The sequence below is a fragment of the Manacus vitellinus genome, unplaced genomic scaffold (genome assembly GCF_001715985.3).
Source record: "Manacus vitellinus isolate BGI_N305 unplaced genomic scaffold, ASM171598v3 scaffold_8_pilon, whole genome shotgun sequence".
Taxonomy (NCBI): Eukaryota; Metazoa; Chordata; class Aves; order Passeriformes; family Pipridae; genus Manacus; species Manacus vitellinus.
The window spans coordinates 24392897-24411741 of record NW_021940864.1 but is presented as its reverse complement, the minus strand read 5'-3'; the positions used below and the strand labels follow the sequence as shown (position 1 = coordinate 24411741).

Sequence of the window (18845 nt, the reverse complement as noted above, 5' to 3'; positions counted from 1 at the left end):
CATGTGCTTGGGGCTGTGGCGTGGGTGGTTCAGGGACAACAAGCAGTCACACTCTGCCTCCTACGTGCTGCCACCACTCATCTCCACTGGCACGCTCCCCAGCCAGCTCATGTGTTCCTGTCTGGCTGGAGCTTGGAAAAAACACTGCTACAAGAGAGCTACCCTAAGCAGACAGGCTGCAGTCAAGGATCTCCCCGTGGAGCTGAGGATGTGAGAAGAGAGAGGTCTCCATGACTGCCAGCTGACTTCCCAGCCCCCTTTCCAGACACTAAGCCATCTTCTTGCCTGGCTCCCTTCCCTCCCCGGCAGACTGTAAACACACTGTTGGACTTGGCTCTGCCCTGCACAGTCAGGGGGAGCAAATACCCTCTGCACTCAACTATTGGTTTTTTTATCTGTTTTTAACTCATTCAGTGTATTAAAATAATTTCTGTAAAGCAGTACAGCCCCAGAAACTGCTCTATCCATGCAGCTGTGGAAACCAAGAGCTGAGTATGGGGACAGGAAAGGGCAGGAAGAAAAAGAAATAGTATAAAATAAGCATTTAAAAACCCAGCTCTCTGAAACCAAAGTATTACAGAATTAAAACTGGTATGTTTAAAAAAGGGAAAAAAACCCCTATCAAACCACAAAACCACAACACCAACCCCTTTCCCCCCAAGTGATCAGATGAAGAGATCCCATCTTCAGCAACCCTTTTCCTTGTCGCCACCACCTCCTCAGCTGTGCCAAAGTAGCTTTTTCAGTGTCCAGGGAACAAGCTAGATCAGAAAATCGATACAGGTTAAAAATAAATAAAAATAATTGTTTCAAATGTAGAACAATTCACTAGTCCCGCTCACCACGTGGCAGTAAAAAATTTTTCCAACACAACTGAAGGTACAGCATGTGGGATCGAGTGGCTGTGGCTGGGTGCAACAAGATGCAGGAACTGCTTATACCAGTGCTGCCATTTAAAGGTACACTCACATACTCTCAGTCTCCATTCGTCTCAAAATCAGGCCTCAGAAATTTCAGGTGGTAAGCTCCAGTATTTGCTCACCTTTTATCTTGTATAACCATTTGCCTCTTGCAAACAGAGCAGATAGGAGGGCAATGCTGGCATTTGCTTGGGATGACATTTCCCATGTGCTTAAACAGGGGTCTGCACTGACACAGAAGATCCAGAAAAGACCCATTCAGAGGACTCTCATGTGTGCAGAGTTTGCTCACTGGATGCAGAATGGCAAATTTTTGAGAACAAAAGAAAGGTCAGAAATAATTTCTTCTAATTGGTTGTTTAACTTCAGTGACATCTTGGGAGCTAGTTAGTTCCCAAAGTAACATTTATCTAAATACTCTCTTACAGTGGCTTTGAAGGTGTCAAATGCTGGCCTTTGTTGCTAGTCCAAGTAATGAAAACCCCGATTTCTCAGCTAAGTACCCAGCTGTAGCTGGAGTTCAGCATAGGAATGTTATAGCTCTCACCCACGTGAATGTATTTTGTGCTGCCTGCTGGGCCCTTTTCATTTACTCAGCAGAGAAAAAACCCAGAAATACAACCAAAGTTCTTCCCACCCCATCTCAGAGGTGAGACAAAAGAGAGGTCTGACAGTGTTTCTTTACCCACCCAACTACATCTCATTACTAATTCACTGGAAAAATGCCAAGAGTCAATCCCAAATTCAACAGTATAGAGATAAAAAGTCTCATCTTTACTCACAGAATAGGTACAGTACAGGCACACTCTATTTGAATGGAATCATAGAATGATTTGGGTTGAAAGAGACATTAAAGTTCATCTAGTTCCAATCCACCTGTTGTGGGTAGGGACACCTCCCACTAGACCAGGTTGCTCAAAGCTTCATCCAATCTGGCCTTGAACACTTCCAGTGCTGGAGCATCCACAACTTCTCTGGGCAACCTATTCCAGTGCCTCACGACCCTCATAGTTGTGTGGGTATGTTTTTTCATCTGAACAGAATTTTAGATTGCAAACAAGGAATAAACTCATATGACTACAGATCTCTGGGGCATCACAATGTCCTTGAGAGGCACATGGAGCCACCAGCAGAAAATGTAAGCAGCCAACACTACACAGAACAAGACAGGAAAGCAGACACGCTTCAACTCTACACTTTCCCACCTAGATTTGGCCTCTGAAGTCAGTGATTTCTGTACTATATTTGATATAGAATCCCTAACTGTTTGGGCCAAAGTTTAGGACTCCTATTTTAGCCTGTCTTTAAAAATGAAACAATTGAGTCTGTGCACAAGAATTTAGTGTAAATTAAAAAGTTCCAAACAGCTTTTCCTTTCCTTCTAATAATTTTGTTGAAAGTAGCAAACATTTCCTTCCTCTTTTAACAAGAGTTGCTGCCTGATGTAGCAAACCTGTGAAAAAATCCTCATTTTATACTGCCTTGACTCTGATATCAGTATTTTTCAATAAAATGTTTACTTCTTTTTGAGCTATTTGAGGTATTTCATATCAAGAGTCATAGATTATTTTGAATAAAATTTTGAATAATGAGAGCAATGATGATCAGTTCAATTCTTTCCCCTTAGCAGAACTCAGCATTCCTCTAAATAGCCTTTTCTGAGTACAAATCTGTTTTGAGAGTCTGATGATTCGGTACAGTCTGTAAGAGAACTAATGTACAACAAAGTTTTCTAGAATATTAAAAAAAATTTTCCACATCTTTTTTTTGCCCTTCATTATTGGAGAGTAGGCTGCTCATTTACTAGACAAAGCTATAAAAATGATTGCTTCGGAGATGGGGAAAAGTAATTTTCTTACTTAGTTGATTCAGGCGACAAAGGATATTACTGCTTAAAGGAAGACTACAATACAGACAGGAAAAGCATTCATAAAGCTGGGTTGTGGCCTTCTTTTTTTGCTTAATTATAATTGCATACATTTTTACTATAAAAGAAAGCTATTTTAAATATAACAGAGATTTGTAAACTTGCACATGGCTTACCCCACCTCCCTTCAAAGACCCTTTCCTTTACTTGGATTAGCATTATGAAGTACTACATTTATTTATATACTTTTTAGATGAAACATCCAAGAATTCAGGGACATTTTTTCATCCTAACATATGAAGAATTAGAGTCACAACCTTCTATGAATGAACAAGGCTAAATCCCTACCAAGAAAAATGCAGTGACTATTTATCCCAATCTCTCTTTTTAACTTAGCAATATGATTTCATTCTGATATTTATATATTCTAAAACCATCAGTATTGGCAATAGTAATTTCTAAATGTGCTGACTAGCAATAACAACACTTGTGCATCATTCTCTAAATGTGGTCCTCAGACATTTGGAGCTCTGCTTTGGGTACTGTTGGTTTCCTTCCCCTGAAGAAACCTCAATTCTAGAAGGTAAGAAAGCATACCGCAGGGCAGAGAAAGCGGTGAGGATGGAGTATACCTCACCAGATGGCTACTGCTTTTAATTTTTACAGTATCTTCATAACAGAATATATTTTTTCTGCACTTTTCATTAGCTGATTCTCTGAGCAGCCCTAGACTATTATCTGCAGGCTACCAAAAGCCAAGAGCACCGGCTGACCTGGCCATGGCCATACAAGAAAAACAGAGGCACAGCCAGAAGTAACCCACTGCCAGTGGAGCAGCCATTTCCTTTTACTACTTATTCTGCCTTCTCTTCAGCATCTTTTCTTACCTCTTTCCTTTGATTCTATGCTGTTATCCTGGTAAGTTGGCTTTTGACTTTTCTATTTTTTTTCCAGCTTGTTCCTATCTCAATTCTAATTATTTTTCTCTCCATCTATGTTGTCACAAGCCCACCAAGAACATGCTTTACCTTTTGACAACACTCTGTTCTGATCTTTTCCTAAATTAATTACTCAGTTTTCAGTTTCTGCCCTTCTCTTTCATCTGATTCATTACTCCCTTCTATTTCACTTTCCCCACTACTTTCCCTTGGCGTCATTCTTCTTCCCACCCTTTGACTCTCTTCCACTTCACACTCAGTTCATAATTTTATTCTTGCCCTTGCCTACTCAGTCATTGTTTCATTTATCATATATATTCATTCAGTTATTCATTCACTCCCCCACTCTCCAGTTACTTGATGAAACATATTTTATTTTCTAACTACAGAAGCATCATGATATATTCTCCAAGCCTTTACAAATAAATTCGTGTGAAGGAAAAAATATATTTTCTTAAAATTTTAAGGCTAACCACAGTTTTGGGATACCCAGATTTGTCCTAATTTAATTTTATTTAACATTTGCTAGAACTTCTGCAGGTATTAACTCATGATATACATACCAAAAGTAGACAAAGATTGTTGAGGGTTGTTGCAGATTGGGACTATGGGAATTCTTGCATTTCTAGTCCAAACAACAAATGAAGCTGAGCTTTTTCTTTGTTACCACAGGTCTAAGTTTCTTGAAAGACACGTCTACAGCCTCTTCTTTTTTCAAAGTAAGCATGTAGAACAGACACTACAGCTCTGCTGTAGCACATGGAAAAGTCTCACGCTTGACTCACTATTGTTCTGACCAGCCTGTCAGATGCATTTTTGAGGGCTTCAGCATTCTGGCTTGGTCACCCAGTTATTTCATATATTAAAATGGAGGCATTTTAAAGAGACAAATGGACATGGTCTGATGTCAAAAGCAGAAAAATCCACACAGTGCATTTTTTGAGAAAAAAATAAAGAGCACGTGAGGAAAAAATGCTTTAATTTGAGGAAATACATAGGGGATACAAATAAGTACCTTGTAAGTTAGCAGCTTTTTAGCACAGATTGACTTTCCTCCAAACAGCCTATTTGAAATGTAGAAAGCAAAATAAAAGGAAGCCACAACTCCACAGATGTTGTGTTATTAGCTAGGTGAAGGACATACACAATATACAGTCAATAAAAGTGACAGCACACTGAAATAACATAAGATGTTAGTGTTCCAGAGGGACTAGACCACAAATATCATCTCCTTTCTCCAGAGTAAATACAGCAACTATCTGTGATAGTTGCATAGGTATATTACTCCCCTGTGACATTTTGAACTTGTGGAGAACCAGGTCTGTAGGACTTCTTTATCTTCTCCAAACCACACAGGACAGACAAAATTAGCTTGAGGACAATAAGAGACAGAGACGGACCAGTTCAGAGCCATCTGGGATGACAGTAGGTACAGGACAGGGGCTGTGTAACTGGACTGCTTGCAGTTGCCCACTGAGATCTCAATGAAAGCGAGACCAGAAGGCAGCACATGCACTTCAAGTCCCAGTAATCACATCATGGACTTGTCTTTTAGCTGAGAACAGCTGCTCTGTGATCCTTTGCTTAGGAACTGTTATTTTTAAAAGCTTCTAATTACAACAATCACAGTGTTCTTTTGCCATGATTCTGAAGCTTAGTATAGATATTATGTAGTCCTATAACTCTGCTGGCACTTCTCTCCGCTTTATGCAAACAAGACTACTGAGATTAAAAGCATCAAGAGCAGGGATCTGTTTTGTTTTGAGTCACTGAAGTCACTGTCAATTTCTGCACTACATAATTACTAACATTTACACACTGTATATAGTTAATATTCTGTCCAAAGGAAGGAAAAAAGGCTGAATGTGCACTGTTCTTAGGCATAAGCCTTAGAAAGAATGACTCTATAAGGGCATACAGTAAGAGATGGAAATGATGGAGAGTAATGCAGAGATATCAATCTAGGAACTTCACTTCCAGTTGAATTCCTTTAGAAGAAGCTTAAATTAAGCTTTCCAACCACTAGGCTGTGTAAAAATTCATAGCACATCAAAGTGCTGTACAAGCCTATGGTTAATTGGAAAACTGCTGTAAGTGATTATCAGAAGGATCAGTATCTTATAGTGGCAAATCCTTGTTAGAAAGATCACGCTTGGTAACTGATGTTGTATAAACCAGCAAGATTTGATCACATGAGTTTACTTAATGCTACAACTGTGTTGCATGCAACAACCCAAGATTAGGCAGTTGAGTAGCCTTTCCAAAGTGTTCATCAAATGAAAACCAAATGGTGTCACTCAGAGTGTGTCAGTTTGGTTTGAACATTTGTTAATGCCCTTAGATGTTTTTGGCAACTTCTTATATAACTTTGAGCCCACAATAATTTAATCACAGGTTTGAAGCAGAAATATTAGATCGACTGGCCTAAGCAGTGAAGAAGTTAAAAGAATGTAATACAAGTGTCCCTGTCATCTCACTTCAGATGATGGTCTTCTCAGAGCTGCCCATGTTTGAAGTTATACTTCAGTCTAGATGACATAAAAAACTTGAACAAGGTGAGAGACAAAACACTCAGCATCACTGAGAAGGCTGAACCCTGCTTGCAAAACAGTAGCAACAAAAAATATACCAAATCATACCAGCAAGAGTGCTGTGACTGACCAAAGTACGGCACTAGGAAGACAGTCAGGCTTAAAGTGGATATCACATATGTGGAAATCACATGAACTGACAAAACAAAATTGACCTAAAATAAATTAACCTGCTTTCCTTGGACTCCTTTGTAGGACCATTCATCTCTTTTCAGGATGAGATAATGTTAGTGCTTTTGCATATAGGAGAAAGCATGGGCTGCCAAAATTTCTGCAAAGGGAGTGCAGCTACCTAACAAATGCTTTCTGAGCTCAGATGGCCCCGGCAGCTCTTACCAGCTCTTTCAGTAACTGTAGGTAGGAATTTGCATACTATCCATATGCTTTAAAAATGTCACAACTAATTTCTGCTAATGCCATCCGTTACTGGCTCCTCTGTACTAAACCGTGTCAGCGGCTCACAACAACTGCTGCCATACAGGAAAAATCCATTCTAGCGTGTAAACTGTCAAGCAAGATTTGGAGATGATCCCTTTGGTACTAACCTGCTATACTGGACCTGACTAGTTACTACCAGACAAGAGCACTCTGGCTGTTCACAAGACGGCTGGATTACAAACACTCCTAGTTGTGCTGGAGCTTATTAAATACAAAAGTGCCTATTTCTGCCAAATCATGAATCCACACACTTTAGTAACAGACTTGAGTGAAACGACATTTGCAAACTGAAATTATGTACTTAAATACTGATCAACCATGAAAGACCTTTTCTATTAAAAATTTCAAAGCTGAAGAATTAGGATACTGTTTCTACTAAACACCTAGCATCCTAAACATGCCTCGCAGTACTTGTAGCCTTAATTCATCAGGAAAAAAATTTATTATTTTTTACCTATGCATCTTCGAAAGAGTGACTACAGATAGTGAAAAGCATGTGACCAATATTTCATAATGCAAAAGTACACATTATCAATTGGAAGGTACTGTCCCTGGGTACACAGCTATTCCTCTCAGCAAAGGCATGTATTTCTAAATCTGGCTCTAACAGACACAGAATTTTTGGCTTAAGTGAACTTTTTTCCCTCTCCCTCTTTGCAAAAAAACCCAGTGCAACCCAAGGGCCTGGCTGCCTTCAAAATTTAAATTATAGTGAGGATTGTTTTGGTTTGTTTTTTTTGCTCTATTGGCTGTGGATGTGACAGCCTCATACTGCTAATTCTCTCATCAAGGCAGGCCATGCCTAAATCTTTTTAAAGTTAGTGTACTTCAGACTCATAAGAGAAAATAAGCTGTTTCACACTGTGATCGATTATGCTGTTCAATACGGAGATATTTGTGTGTCCAGTGGAAATTTTATTCCCAGATTAGGCATCTAGTTTCCTGTAGAACCTACATTAATAACTGGATTATCACCAGCTTTTTTTTTTTTTCTGAGCTGAAAGACATCCAAACCAGGCAGAAGACAATGCCAATGGAAGGTATGTTGTTTACCCCTGCCCCTCATTTGGAATTGCACAGAAGGATCGATTCTTCAATGAAATTACAAAATCCGGTCCTGTAATCAGAACCTTAAAATAATTCTTTCACAAATAAGGGCAAGACACTTCTTTCAAAATGGATATGGTGGAAGTAGAAGGAGCAGAAGACTAGTGACTGGAAGACAGGTTTCTTCCATCCCAAAAGAATGTGTGACTACTACAGCCATCTTTAAATGCAGACAGAGATTAAAAGATTTTCTGCAAACTATTAGAACTCAAACAGGAAGGACCAAGGGGGCACCATTATAGAATACCCTCTGCTCTTCCCAAACCCTTGTAATCGCAAACTCAGTTTTAAGAAGTTTAAGATCCTATCCTAAGTTCAATCCTATCCTATCCTAAGTTCAATCCTATCCTAAACCATTTGCTTTCTCTCAGGTGCCTGGTAAGGTAGACAGCTCTTCTTCTAGTTGGCAATTTAGAAACCTTCAAACAGGGCAGGATTTTCAACATCATCTTCTGCAGCTCAGGTAGATGTTCGATGTCAAAGACATTTGGTATATGTCTAAAGACTCCCCACCTGTTCTCTTCAGCCATGTTTCACAAGGTTGGATGTGGTTTACCTTTCATCATAGGATCTAGCTCCCCAACTCAAACAAGTAAGAAACATTGCATACAAGTTCTCATGAGAGTTAGGCATAAAACCAATGCTGAACATTTCCCTGCTATCAAGGTGTTAGTGGGTGCATGCACACTTTGCAACATAAAATAAGGTAAGACAGCTCAGGTGCCTAAACAGAAAGGTGTTTCTCCAAAAGAAAAACCTAGCAGGAGTTTCTGCATATTAGTGTTGCCTAGATGTTAGGTAGCTACCTGAATGCTTCAATCTCTGATACAAAGCTGGTACCTACTTCTTTCCTTTAAGATGGGATGCAACTAGTTTTGGAAATTCAGCTCAGTAATTCTCATTATGCAGAACTCTGACAAAGTTACTATGCATTCTAAGAGGTAAAGAACATAATTAGACCTTCCATCTTGGAATTGGCTTTAAGATTGCTTGTCACAGGCTTAAAGTTGTTGAGAAAATATCAGGAAACACCCTTCAGCAGCAACTAATAAAAACTAAATCAAATCATGCATCTGCTCTGTTATGGGTACCCAAGAATACAAAATAATAATAAAAAAGGAACAAGGCCTGATTCATAATAAATTAAAACATAAAAGTAAATTTAAAATCAGATGCCAAAAGCCTTGCCAGTGCAATTTTCACAGGTTGATATTCATACACATCTCATATTTTCGAGTGTGATTCAGGCAGAATTTTAGAAAAATGTCAACACTTAAAATCTGAAAGGAATGGAAGAGATTTTTCCCCCTCTGTTCACATCCACCTTTAGCTCTATGAAACTCAGACCCAAATTACTTGATTCTTTTAGGAGGACTCAGTCTATAGGTATCCCCCTTACTTGTTTCTGAAAAACCATAGGGGAAAAATAGTCTATTTTTGGTGCTGTTGCAGGATCTTATCCCATCTTCAACACTCTTCCCTCTCACAGTCTTGGAGAGTCCAGCCTAGGAAAGTGATGAAGAAAGCAATGGAACTACAACTCCACTCAATGGCTTATATAAAACCAACAACTGAACTTCTGCTGCCAAGGGCACTCTTTATGCTCCAATGGAACATGCATCAGATAATATTATTTTTATGGTACATTGTGCAGAAACTGGCCATCTGGACAGGCAGAAATGTCTTCAAGATCCAGCTTCAGGATTTTAGCTTGCCATTATGGGAATGGAGTGTATTTTCTCTTTAGTCTTTGCAGTGTTTTTACATTGATTCTCAACATTATCTTCTCATGAAGATGAATTAAAGGTTTAATAAGAATCATGGAAAAACCTAAGTTAGATCATCTGGCCCTCAGAAGATCATCTGGGCCAGTATTTTGTGGAAAAGGGAGTCTATATGAGATTATCCAGCACCCTGTCTAGTCACATATTGGAAATCTCCAGTGACGAGGACTCTACCTGAGGATGGTTGTACCAGTGAGTGACTGTTCTTACTGTAAAAAAAATTCTTTTTTTCTTATGTTGAGAGAAATGTCCTCAAGCACAAAAGTTTATGTTCTCCTTCCAAATCATTATGGAACTATTAAATCCAGCTTTGAAACCAGCCTCATGGTTTGCCCTACTAATGCTTTCACAAAAACCCAAGTTGTCCAAAATCCAAACATTTTTTAGTCCCAACTTAAACTCAAAATGAAATGCCCTCTCTTACTCCTATAGCTTTATCTTTTCCAGAGAAAATGGCAGTTTCTCCCAAACGGGCAACTCCAGATTCCTAGGGTTTGCAGTATACAAAGGCTCTAGGTTAAAAAAAGTGCTCAACTCACAGCTTGTTTCATAAGGAGAAACTGCTCTGATGTTCCCAGGTGATCTCCATCTTTCTATGGCATAACAAATCCTTTTCAGTTCTTCTATAATATGTTAAAAATGACATAATTTCCTGTTCCCCTACAGGTAGACAGGGAAAGGGAACATGATTTTGGGCAGAGGCAAAAACTTGTTCCACAAGCATCACACCTCTAAAACTATACAGCACCTTAAGTATGCCAACAGAAGCAGACAGAATACGGACATAAATAATCTGATATATAAATCATATTCACTATTGCTGTTCATTGTGCTATACCTACATTAAAACAATACAGGAAAATACAGGAAACCCCCAAATTTCCAGCAGTTCTTTGGCATTATGTGAACTCTGAGCTACCTCAACCAGGTTCCAGTGATCCTACCTCCCTTGTCAACCCTGGCTACATGTTTCCTATCTCTGTGTTGTCCCCAGCCTCTATGCCTGTGAGAATATATGCTGAGTAATGCAGAAATGTAACACAAATGACAATTAAGCTAGCCAAAAAAAAAGAAAACAGTCTGCAGCCAAATCAGCCACCTGACTTTTCTTACCACATGGTCACGGGTGCAAAGAAGGCAGGGACAATGTACAACGGGGAGGGCAAAGAGGAGGCTGGGATTGTGCAGTTGCCCAGATAGAACCTGATTTGTCATGAGATGGTATCTGTTAGGGTTTGTAATCTAAAGCGCACAACTAAATGCAGAAAAAGTTGCTAGAGCTCCACTTTCTATTCATTTATTCGTCACCCTGCAATATTATAACTTTTTAGTTTCTCTGTTTTGGTTGTATCTGATTAAGAGAAAGTGTAATCTTGGGCAAATGTGCACAAACTGCTCAGTGAATAACAGCTGCACTTCTGATCTAGTTATTTGATCCTCCCCTATGACAATAATAAAGTTTCATTGCCAACATTCAATAGCTATTGAGTTAAATGATTTTTTTTCTTTAAATCACGTTGTGACATGGACAGACTCCTCTTTTTATATCTACTTCAGCCAGCACTGACAAAACAAAAAACATTCCTTGCAAATATATCAAAAATGCTTCATGAAAAGAGAATATTGGGGAAAAAAGCAAATAGAAAAGGAAGGAAGCAATGCAAATTGAAGAAGGAAGATCTATTGGTATGTCTTAAAATGTATGAACACTGTCAGCTAAAATAAGATCATAATTAGTAAGGGATTTAGATTCTGTATATGTAAGAAACAATACAACAACCTGCTAATTGGAGACGATACTATTCAAATGTTACTGAGGAACAAAGAGTGGTACATAATTATGTGTAAGGAGGTGGAGGGTTACAAGAAATGTTTCAATCTAGTAGACTGAGCTACAGTTGATAAAAGGCTAAAACAATAACCTTGAAAACAAGCATTAATAATCTACTGTCACAGCACAAAGAGGATAAAGAAGGTTTGTTTACACAATGAGCCAAATTTTGCCTACAGACTTACCTTTCACAAGAGACTCATATACATATATGCATAGTATTCATATACATATGTCCTATAAAAATAACATCACAGTTTATAGTCTGTTTAGTAATGATTGTGACAACATGAGCTGGGAGTTATATACTTTTTCTTTTTTATTGTTACTACAGAAAACAAATGCTCAGGTCTGGCTTCTGGTGCCTGTGCTGCCATTAATTATCACTGGTTGTCCCCAAGAGACAGAAACAGCAAGCAACCTCACATAACAGTGATGTTGTAAAAAGAAATTCATTAATACTGTATTTGCAGGGCCTGCAGATACCACACTGAGAAGCAGCATGGAAAAGCCTATGAGGAAATTAATCATTTTGCATTCAGTGCAGGATCTGGCAGATATGCAATGAAGAAAGCCTGGAGACATACATTAAATATGAAGATAAAAAAAGATTCTAGCCATTACCAGCAGAAATAATATCCTCTGAATGAGCATCAACTGCATTAGACATTAAATGTTTGATGTATTCTCATTCAACACAAGGGAAAAATCTCTGATTAATATGGTAAGGTTGTAACAAGTACCATCCAGCTATTCTATGCAAAATATAGAATCTGATAATGTAATTAAAGTTCTATCATAAATGTAAGTTTTAGGACTAGTATCTCCTCATTTCCACATGCTTAATTTTGCAACTAAATAACATTCCCACAGTCAGTAATTATTAACAAATGTACATTATCTCAGTACTCCGAGGCTCCTGTCACCACAGCTCTAGGTGTGGTATGTGTTAGCACAGTAAATCAATCCATGTTTCACACTGCAGTTGCTGGACTTCTGTAATCAAGCTCCCCTGCTTTACAGCCAGTTCAAGTGAGTCAGAATAGCACAGACAGGACAAAAAAAGGCATCAGAGTAATGACAAACCTGGAGGTTCACGCTAGCTCAGATGTCTGTACTAACATTGCAAATGCAAATTACTAATTTTATTTTACTCTACATCAGTTCAGTTCTGTTCTCCCATAACATAACTTATGCTTTATCTTACCCCATCAGCTCAAATCAGAAGTCAGGTTTCAACCTTCTGCTTTGTTAATCAGTAAGGAAAGAGTTAATCAGCTGGAGAGGAAGGATATGTGGGGAAGAGTCTTCCAACCCTTGGGTTGGAAAAGGTTTATCAAAACTGCTTTCTACAGTACTTCAGAAACAGGGAGAAGAGGCAAAGGGGCTCCAGGCATGCCTGTCTAGAAAAATGAAAGATGTGCTAGAATAATTTGCCTGGCAGAAGTAGTCTCAACATCTGTGCTGAAATGCAGCAGTACAGTAGCCTATCCTTGTATCCTTCTGGTTCCTTGTCCGAAAAAACTAACACTGCATGAGATGATGTGAATGCCCAAGTATAGTTCTTCAAGCGACCCCAGATAAACCCATGCCACTTTGCTGAGGCCACCTAAGTCAGAAAGGACATGATACCCAAAGATGCAGCATGAGATAGGTAATCAGCGGCTGAGGAACTGCAGCATCCTTTTACGGTTCCTGATCAGTATCTTAACGTGTACCTCCTGGGGCTGCAGCCACATTATCCCTCATCCTGACCCTAGGAACCAGTCTCTACCCCATGAGGGCATAGCTCAGGGGTTCTGATCAACCAGTCTGCTGAAAATAAAGGCAAGGCTCTTCCACCCTCTCTGTGCAATAGCAACTCTTTCTCGTATTTAGCAGGACAGCCCACTACTTGGAGACAGTTCAACTCCTGCACGCAATCTGCCTTGGAAAGAAAAGCTGAGCCCCTGCCCATCTAGCAAGGTGAAGGCAGACAGGAATGCATGGCATTTCCAGAGCTCCACTGGCTATATATGTGCTTTCTGTCCATACTACTGCCCACGGCTCAGGTGCCAAGCATATTTGCTGCTTAGGATCAATCAGCTTAGTTTAATAAGCTGATGAACCACAGAGCAGTGCTTGGACTCTCCTCTGCCTAATTCTGACAGACACCACAAGTGTGGTTTTGAGCCTGTTCAGACAAATACATTTTGGTTCTCCATCTTGAGGTGCTTCACAGCTTGGCTGAACTACTGATATATTTACTGCTTTCTTTACTGACAAATCTGACAGTTGCAGGAAAAAAAAGTTATCTTCATGAATAAGTTCAAGGATCAAGGATCAGTTATGACTGATTTCTGAGGATGTAGGTGGCCATCACCTCACAAGCAAAGAGAATAATAATTTTAGTAGATAGATCTTCCAGGATAGCATTGCAAAGCTTGATGACAATTTTTTTTTTTTAAGCTACCACTTAGCTTCTATTTTACACGAGCAGGACATACCATGAACTGTTCATACAAGGTCTGCTCATTTCAACATAAAATTAAGACAACTAAATCTGACAGAATTTGAAACTAACTTACTCCTTTTGGGGAATACAGAGCCAAATAAAGATTTATCTGGTTTTCATGGAGATAAAAACCAAACAAGAAACCTAAAGACTTGCAACAGAGCTGGCAATCACCACGTCATAATCAAGACATTCTAATAAAAATATCAGAATTTGTAGAAATAAGCAAACCAAAACATGGAATGAGAAAATAAAATCATAGTGAGAAAATCAAGCAGTTATAATATTGATTTTTGAAAAAGGTCATTAGTACACAATGATATCTACAATTCCAGGGTTCAAAGATGATGACAGCAAAACTCACAAAAATTACTACATAAAAGTAACTTTCTCTGATTCTTTGTAGTTCAAAGCACAAGTATATTGATAATTTCATTTGAATATTGTAAAATTTCCTGTCATAGAGGAGGTTACAAGGAATTTAAACAAATATGGATTGATATTTGTTGGAAGAGGGTGTTCTTTATTCTTTACCATAAACACACATGTTACATTAGGGTGCCACTACACACAGCAACTCCTTCACTTAGTCTATTTTTTTTAGAGTTCCCTTTGTGATCCGTATATTTATCTGTATCAAAAATGATCACCATCAAAATATATAGGTTCTTTTTGCCCTTTAAAAAGTGTATCCTAGCCTTAAAATCATGCTTTTATTGGATTATATAGATAACTAACATATTCAGGAGAAATGCGTATGAGATTGCTAAAAGTCCTAAGTGAGTCTAATTTCTTTCAGCATTTCTTAAATTCTCTTTACTATTTTCCCACACAGTTGTACATAAAACAAGTTTATTTATGTAGCACCAGTGTGCAATCCCTCTTTCAATAGGGATTTTTGAGCCTTAAAAGTAATGGTTAGGAAAGCAGATACCAAAGAAACACACATAGGACAGAAAATCTTGTCAGCTGGCTAAATCTGACCAATGATCTATTTTCCAGTGCTTCAGAATCATCAACACATTGCTTTTTTAATTAATTTTTATATTCCTCAAAGGAGGAAACTATCTTGTCCCACAAGGTATTACAGCAGTCTCTCAGGTTACATTGCCTACCATTAAAAATGGCTAGAGTGAATTTAAACATCCTTTTAATTGCTTGCAAACTGCAAACTCCAACTACAGTAACAGAGCTTCAGACAGTTATGAACCAGAGAAAGCTGAAGAATTACAGGGTAATACTGCAATACCAACAGGATACATTTAATAGATCATTTGAGTCTGCATTTTAAGTAAAAGCAACATTCTGTAGCAGTCAATGGCATAACAACATAAAGACCTTGGTCTTACCCTTTGTTTTCAAGTCGTTTAACACCTTTGATTCCATGGGCAGTATATCACTCACTAGCTTTATCTCAATATTTCGGGATGCCAGTTCAAGCAACTTTTCAAAAAGACGCTGCCCCTGGGAAGAACATTAACGGGAAGCAGAAGTTGTAAGACACAGAATTGTTCAAACTGCATATCAACAAATTAAAGAGGCATGTAAAAACAAAAGAATTATATACAACAGCTGAGTAAATATGTTCTTAGATATGACTAAATCTACCCTAAAGGTTAGCAACTTAAATACTTTTGCTTGGAGAAATACTGTTCTGAAGGTCAAAATGGTTTCTTCCTTTTCCCAGACTGCGCAACATTATTCATGACAGGTGCTAGGCAGAGGGAAGTGTCCAAGTTTTTTTTATGCTGCATAAGCACGTTTTGACATTAACTTTCTTCTAACAAATCACTCTGTTGACTTAGGACAAAAAGTTAAAGGAAAATAGTTTATTACACTTATTCTATATTGAGTGATATTTTTGTAAGTGATTCTAACCATAGTACATAACATTTTCAAGTGGTTGCATGCTCTACTTTAGATGAGTTATACCAGGAAGGAAAGCAATAGTCTATGGGTATTTTATATGCTTTTCCTTTTTACATTGCTATAAAACTTTACTATTTAAGTCCTATTTCTAACACAGAACAAAAAAGTGAATCTCATACTGAGCTAGATATATGTCAAAACAGCAATCAAGACATTTGTTTCACATGAAAAGTAAAATTTTAAACTGTCATATTTTTTCATATCCAAGAAACAAAGAACAAGTAGAACTTCTGACAGTACAGTAAATACTTAATTTTGAGAGTCAATATTTTAAATTAAATAAAAAAGTTTAGCTGCAAACATCTAACTAGACAACATCAAAAATAAACTCTCTAGTGTATCACTACCGTGCTGTTACTGCAGCCACAGCCACATCTCATTTCCTTGCTGCCATTCTAGCTTACTACAGAAGACACTACTTTCAATTAGCAGTTCAATACACAAAGACTTTTGGGTTTATGCATCTGACAAAGTGCTTGCCCTGCCTTTAGATTCACTTTAGATTCAATCTAATGCTGGCCCGAATGTAAAGCAAAAACAAAAAAAGCAACAATCATATATCAGCTTCCAAACAAATAGGTAGAAGACAAAGCTCTTGACAGAACCTATTTTACAAAATGACCAAACCAAAGCAGTTTGGGATGATACAATATGACATAGTATGGACAAATAAAACCCCAGACAAAAGCCCTCTCCACACACTTAAAAAACATAAACAGCAGATAGTGGAAAGCCATCCTTTGGCTTGTCATTGCCTCCACAGATTAATACTTTGAACCTTGATGAGCCTTCAGCATTATGCGGACTCAGAAAGCAGTGTTTTCCCCTGTCTACAGTACAGACCTATTTTTTAATATTCACATATTTTTAATGTATGTGGCAAAATAAGAATACCCATCCTCCTAAAAAAGAGCTTTCTCAAAATTACCCAGCAGCCAGAGGCTGCAATGGAAACAGAACCACTGTTTATGTTTTACTTTTGCAATGTATACCTGCTTGCTCACCCAAATCCATAGTAGAGCTCCCTGCTCATCTCAGAGATCACAAGAACTTTGCAGTTAACAGAATGCTGTCATAATGAAAGCATTAGAGAATAGCTAACAGATCAGGAAAACAAAAACATTATTTGCATGAAGTTCCAAATGTTTCTTAGATTCAGCATTACTTAAGGTGACTAGGTAGTTCAAAATGCAAGAAATGACACCCATGATTTTAACTCGCCCACCAAAAAGGTGTTACTGAGTTGCTGAGCAGTTTAAGTGGCTTTCCCTCACATACCTCATGAAGCTAAAAGAATCCTTAATTCTCACACCACTGATTGTGTTGGGTCTTTTTGAAAAGAAGGACAGATGTTAATAGAAAATGTAAGAATTAATGACATAATAGTGTGGAGATGGATGATGCACATAGTTATGCAGCAGCTCTAGCATGATTCTGGGGGAGCAGAGGTGCACTGACCAGTATTTCTGGGTGCCCTGCTCCCTCCAAGAGTGTTTCTCCTGCCATTGCTGCAGTCTGGCACTGCTAGACTCTAACAAAAACCAGAAATAGCAATCACTGCCCTCTTGTCTGCCGAATTCCCAATCCATGTCCCATCCTCCAGAACGAGAGCCTCCCGGCATGGCAGAGCTCAGCCAGCCTTTGGACACACATATGGGTCCCCTGACTGGAGAAACCAGCAGTTTTGATTTTCATTAGCTATATCTTTGCAAAAGTTAGCTGGGAAAATTAAGGACTAAAAGGCCTGCATTATGGAAATTAATTAATATACACATAGATAGAAACAGCTACTCAGAAAGGTACTCTGTGTTTATTCAATTTACTAAGTAGAAAGATAAAGACTATTTTTGTTTAGGATTTCTGTCAAAACTGATTTTGTCTAGAAGCATGGTAGAAAGCTCTAGCATATAAAAAAAACCATCGAAATGCATTCATAAATTTGAGGGAAAGTGGTTAGCATTATCAATACAAATTAACTAATTAACTGTTCTGTTGAAGAAATGTTTAGAAAGTTTATGTCTCAAGCTGATAAAATTAATTACTTCAGGAGATAATTCTTACTGTTTTTTCCTTATGGTAATTATTTTTGGACATTATTGCCCCTTCTACCTGCATGAGAATATATTTACATATGATTTACAGAAGATTTGATAAACAAGCCTCTCTTTGATAAACAAGTATCTTCCTGGCACCTTCTCCTGAGTTTTACTTGATCTTAGTATGCCCTGATGTGACCAACATAGCTGTCTCTTGCAGGCCATGATACCTGCTGAAGAGCCCATTCTGTGGGTGAATATATCACTTGGAGTGCAGCCCTGCATTCCAATGAAGCCATTTGCTCTGCAAATACATCTATTTACCCATCAGGGACTCTACAAGCTATTACTTTATATAATTCTTTTTCCCCCCCCAATTACGTTCATAAAGAATAAAACCTCAAAATTGATTAAACATTCAAAGTATCTCTAACTAGTGATGGTTAAGACTAGGAGTGCACACACCACAAATATTTGTGTTTATATAGGTACACAAAAAACCACCACCCAGTGACAGAATTGGAAAGAATTCCCTCTGTCTCATCTCTCACTGCATCATCTCTCAGCAGGCATTCATTTCCTCACCAAGGTTTAATCTAGACACTCCAAATTATGAAAAATTCACAACTCGCTTTTAAAAATCTATATGCGCTATGGTTCTTCCTTCATTGCTGAAGAATCTGGTCTTCGTCCCTATTAATATTAATTTGAAACTCAGTTTCTGTACTTTCTGACATGTTTACTTGCAATGTTACTGTTTTTTCTTATTTAAAGGAAAAAAGAAGGGATGGAAGGTTTAAAGAGTTTTGTCACTGCTGTCAGCACATTTGAAATGCTTCTGTTGAATACAAACCCTTATGTTGTCATTCAGGCCACATTCCCTTTGCGAGACAATACCAGGCTGCTGCAC

The 18845-nt window shown here is 38.2% G+C and overlaps 1 protein-coding gene across 1 annotated transcript in view; it reads right to left on the bottom strand.

Moving 5' to 3' along the window:
• Window positions 1-18845, bottom strand: part of PLD5 (phospholipase D family member 5) — a 171589-nt gene that overhangs the window by 42676 nt on the left and 110068 nt on the right. The window contains exon 4 of the mRNA XM_018085375.1: window positions 15320-15434. Coding sequence (XP_017940864.1) covers window positions 15320-15434 — 115 coding nt within the window. The remainder of the gene's footprint in view (window positions 1-15319; window positions 15435-18845) is intronic.